The sequence below is a fragment of the Orbicella faveolata genome, unplaced genomic scaffold (assembly GCF_042242905.1).
Source record: "Orbicella faveolata isolate gen_17 unplaced genomic scaffold, um_ofav_v1 contig_35, whole genome shotgun sequence".
NCBI lineage: Eukaryota > Metazoa > Cnidaria > Anthozoa > Scleractinia > Merulinidae > Orbicella > Orbicella faveolata.
This window is the reverse complement of record NW_028301564.1, coordinates 2,575,001-2,580,000: the sequence shown is the minus strand read 5'-3', so window position 1 is coordinate 2,580,000 and position 5,000 is coordinate 2,575,001. Positions and strand designations below refer to the sequence as shown.

General features: G+C 40.3%; 3 protein-coding genes across 5 annotated transcripts in view; all 3 read left to right on the top strand.

The window, feature by feature from the left end:
• The window catches only part of LOC149102636 (scavenger receptor cysteine-rich domain-containing protein DMBT1-like), a 13,335-nt gene extending 13,296 nt beyond the window's left edge, over nt 1-39 (top strand). Inside the window, exon 6 of the mRNA XM_089272485.1 lies at nt 1-39. This exon is cut by the window's left edge and continues 2,775 nt beyond it. The gene's annotated coding sequence lies outside the window, so the exon portion shown is untranslated.
• Nucleotides 1-5,000, top strand: part of LOC110048452 (tolloid-like protein 2) — a 100,725-nt gene that overhangs the window by 25,696 nt on the left and 70,029 nt on the right. The window lies entirely within an intron of this gene.
• Nucleotides 2,189-5,000, top strand: part of LOC110048480 (scavenger receptor cysteine-rich domain-containing protein DMBT1-like) — a 75,939-nt gene continuing 73,127 nt past the window's right edge. The window contains exon 1 of the mRNA XM_089272488.1: nt 2,189-2,247. Within this exon, the coding sequence (XP_089128614.1) occupies nt 2,214-2,247 (34 nt within the window). The 5' untranslated portion in view covers nt 2,189-2,213. The remainder of the gene's footprint in view (nt 2,248-5,000) is intronic.

The following is a 5,000-nucleotide window of genomic DNA, read 5'->3' as shown; positions in this document are numbered from 1 at the left end:
AAAAAACAGACAGCGATTCAGTTTCTGATGATACAGAAATATTAGTTCTGAATATTGAAAGGGCATGATGTAGGGACTGGACCTTTCTGGAAGTTAGTTTCGTGACTTAAAGTCAGTTTCGTGAGTTTTAATTTGCTATTAGTTGTAGTTTCGTGGTAATCGTAACATGAAAAATGTAATACGAGTAAGAAGAAAGCGAGTGAATAGCGGAGAGAAATAATCAACAGCTCGACCGAGAGAAGCTGCGTCTTCCGTTGTAAAAAACACCAACCGGGACGCCGGTAACTATCACACGATAACTGTCCCAAGCAATTTAGGTCCGATTTATTGAACCCTTCTTGTGCGACGCGGGCTTGAAAAAAGAAAGGATCGCTGAGTGGTTTCCGTGCCATCTGTACGGTCAATGCTCTTTTTTATAGGGATCACAGTAATCATATGCTATTGATCCCACACGTCCTTTCAAATGGCTTAAATTCCACCTTGCCTGACGGGCAGTTGATTTAAGAAAAAAAACTTATCGCGTAATACAAAAAAATCATGCAGGCGGACGGGAAAAGTTGAACCGACGCTACCCGTTTCGCTACTGCTATATCAGAGGTTATTGGGATACCTTTTTTCAATTAAAGGTATATGAAAGAGGTAGCTTTTCTAACAAAAAAAGTATACAAAAGGCTGAGGGGTTGGACCTCGGAGTGGAGCTTACTATCCAACTATTTAGACAAAGTAATGTCCGTAACCCTAATCTTCGGATAGTTTTCGTGGCCCCGTGCGTGTAACTGTGTTCTTCGGATAGTTTTCGTAACCAATGAGACTGCGTTCGTACACGCCTAATCCTCGGACGGCGTGTTCATGGCCTGCTTTCACGTTTGAGAAGCGGTTTTCTTCCATACCGTCTCGTTTTCTTTTACAGTTACATTGCTTTATGGTTTGAACATGATGTTTTATTTTCCAGTACCTATTTAAATGTAAACCATCCGCTAGCTAGTAGCTCGAATGGAAAAAAAAATACAGTCACGCACCAGGATTCGAACCGTGGCATGAGCAAATTTATTGATGGTTTTCAGTGTCACGCAATTCAAAATAGATCAAAATAAAAATCAAAACCGGTCAATAGATAAAGTCCAGAATCTGGGAAATGAAAGAAGGTAAATATGCAAAGACTCTCGCCAAAATTCTGGTCACGGCAATTTTTCTTATGCGAGATATGCGGAGAAATTTTTTACCCAAATTTATAGAGATTTGTATGGAGACGCCATGCTGGTGCCCATCCGTATGGGCACCAACATGGCGGCCGGAAACCAACAGAAACAACTGTCACTGAGTTTTGCTACAAAAGCGTGAATTTATCCCTCGAAGAACTCTAAAACATTAAAATAATACTCTTTCTAAGACATGAACTGTTCAGATAGCCAAATTCCCCAAAATAAGTCACTTTTTTAACCATCATGACAACTCTCTAGGCCGTCATGCAAATGCCGCGTCACGCAAAAGCTTAGAAATTCAAGCGTAGTGTATCACAAAGCCAAGAACCCATTCGAAGCGAAAATTTGTATGAATATTAGTTTTCAGCTGCTCTTATACATCATTTTAGTAAAATCTCAGGAAGATCAATAGTTTTGTAGTTCGAATTTTGGTGACGTCATGTGAAAACCAGCTATACTGCGTCACGAACATACAAACTTCTCAAATATCACGAGATGGCTTGAAAGCTATTTTGATTTCCCATCAAAACGAGAAGTTGAGCCAGTTATTCATGTCCAAGGTAGCCACATGCAGTCTTCGACCGCCTGTTTTTAAATTATTCCTCTCCGGAGAACATTTAAAAATTAAAGAGCTCCGTTTGCGGTGACAAAAAGCGCTGTACAGTAAACTAAACCGGGGAAAAACTGAGATACCAACTGAAATTTATTCGCAATACCGGATCACTGTGCACGGAACTTTCGGTTCATAGAAGAGCATAAGCGAGTTTTCTTACTTCTCATGAGAAAGCCTATGCTGTGAGGGGCGTGATTTGCATTTTGCATATTTGCAGATCGCGTGACTCGATTTGGCTTATGGACATCGACAGTCGCCAAAGAAATCCCTGGGGGCCTCATTCGATATATTAAGATCCAGCTTGATAGCGAGGCCTAGAAGACAAAAATAAAAGAAATGAATAAACATGTAATTCAGTTTCCTTTGTTTGTGTCGTCTGGGCTAAGGCCTATTCAACGATGGCTTCGATTTGGCCTGTCGCTGCTGTTGTGGGTGAGTGTACGAAATATCAGAGAGAACTTAAGCAAACCACGACAACGACGGCAACGAGAACTTCGCCAAACAAAGAGTTAAATGAGCAAAACAATAGCTGTGCACATGCGTTACAAATCCCTGTACATTTCTTTGCCGTCCTATGCACAACAACAGCGTGAAATGACCAGGTTCTGCGTCGTCTGAGGAAGGCGAACGACGGCTAATTTTTCGTATTTCTTTTTGAAATTAAACGCTGTCGCGGTCGAAGTCATTGTTCATTTTTGGAACCATGGGCGTTTCAGTCGAACAGATCTAGACAACGGCGAAATTCGCTGGTAAAATATAAATTCATTTTTGACTGGGCGTCGTCCTCAGCGTTGGCGTTGTCGTTGCCTAAGTTTTGTACGGGTCTGTACGGGTCCGCAAATGATCCCAGGACCGCAAATGATCCCGGACCGCAAATGATCCCCAAATAGATCGTTTTCACTGTCACGCAAGAAAAAAATAAATCGAAAACCATCTAGTGGAAAAAGCTATGAAATTATGATGTTGTAGAAGACAACTAAATAACACACTACTCCAAGTTTTAGGCGTGTGCGTTTCCCCAAACTTCAGATATTCGTCGAAATGTTTCGCAGATATTTGCAGAGCCCAGTATGAAAACGCCATGTTGGTGTACCTCCGTGGTACACCGATATGGCGGCCGGAAAATAGTGTAAACATCTGGAACTTATGTCGAGGAAAAGGTTGTTGTTATTCATCGTGGTAGATGCAATACGGATATCCCTCCTCTTTTGTACAGAAGATCACAAAGGCACGAACAACCCCAAGAAGAGAGCCTGTCGCGGAATTTAAATCCACCGCCGTTTTACCTTTTGTCCAAGGAGTTTCGGAGTCTCTCCGCCGCTGTCTAGAACAACAAGGCATTCGCACCGTCTTTAAGTCCGACACGACACTTCGGTCACACTTAGTGCGACCAAAGGACACCGTCAACCCGGCTAAACAAGATGGTGTTGTCTACAGGATTCCCTGTGAGTGCGGTAAAGTCTACATGGGGGAAACAGGGAGATCTATGCAGGAGAGGATCAAAGAACACGACAGGGATATACGACTCGCCCGTACCCAGACCTCCGCCGTTTCTGAGCACACCCACGAGACCGGCCACTATCCTATCTGGAATGAGGTCAAGTTTATTGATCGAGATCCTCACTGGTACACACATAGGGTCAAGGAAGTTATTCACATAAGACTTAACCCTAATTACATCAATAGGGATAGTGGAATTGAAATTCCTGAAGTAGGGATGCCCATGATCAAGAAACACAACAACAGGAGAACGGTACAACAGCGGACCACTGAGGGAACAGCTACTCGCCGGAACAATGGAACAATAGGAGGATCGAAATGCACCAATCACAGCCGACCTTTGTGATATAAATGATACCGTGCAATCAGTCGACCTTATCGCCTGAAGAAGACTAGCAGTAAACAGTCGAAACGTCGCGATCTACATCTCAAGTGACTACATCGTGAGACAAACGATAATACACTTTATTATAGATATAAATATACCGTCTCTTATGCCTGATGAGGATAAAAACACGTCACGTGAAGAAGATCTATTGAATTAGAAGTCTTAGAAAAACACATACTTGTAAACATTCTCGAAATGCCGGTGGCGATAGTATCAAACATCTATCGAACAGCTAACTTGTCAAAACGAAGAGCAAGCCTTGGCCTTGCTTGGTCATGAAGCTGAACTTCATAACTATAGCTTGAAATTTTGGCTTCTTAGAATACTCAAGTAGTCATTTCCGAGGAATCAAAGCCAAAATACGACCAAGGAAAAATTACAAAATAAATTTGTTCAAATTTCCAGTGCTACACACTTGGTGTTTTACAGAGTGATGAAGCGTTGTAGGCTTGTGGGTCTACTCAGGTGACAGCGTCTTCCTTAATAGTTGCTTCATGGTAAGATTTTAGTTTAAAACTTTAGACAAGTGGCGTTAATCGCTGATAAAATGTGATTTAACTATAACATCGAAATATCAATGTTTAACAAAGGAGGATATGTAGCAGATGTTGTACTGATCACAATTCTACTGAGAATTGCAAAGAAATGCAAACCAAGTCGTGTTTTGATGATTGAGTGGTGATATTCATAACATCGTAGTTAGCAACAAAATTTAGTCGAAAGTATGACAAAAAAAGCAAGTTGTAAGCCATTATAATAATAAGATGGCTTTAATATTTTTGTTTTCGTTTTTGTTTTGTTAATTTTTGTTTTTGTTTTTAATTTTTGTTTGCGTTTTTATTTCGTTTTTTTGAACAGAAAAAAAAGATGACAATGAAAAACAAAAACAAAAATTTAAGAAACAAAAACGGAAACAAAAATTAAAAACAAGAACAAACTCAAAAATTAACACAACAAAAACGAAAACAAACATTAAAAGACAAAAAACAGAAATTAAAAAAACAAAAAACAATATAGAATATAAGAAGAATATAGCAAGTACAAAGGTCACAAAGATTTCAAGTAAAGTCAAGGATATTTCTTCATCGACTTCCTTAACTCGTACAAAGGTGTTAAAAGGTCGTTGTATAAATAAAAGCATATCATTTTCAGAGCTCTCAAGCCTCACGCAAACGAATGTAATCTTAAGCTCACACAATCAACTAATTATTGCACGCGCGCCTTCGGAGCTTGCAAGACTTGCCTCATTTGTTTTGAAAGTCTGGCTACGGCCCTAAGCTTCTACTGGCTTCAAAAG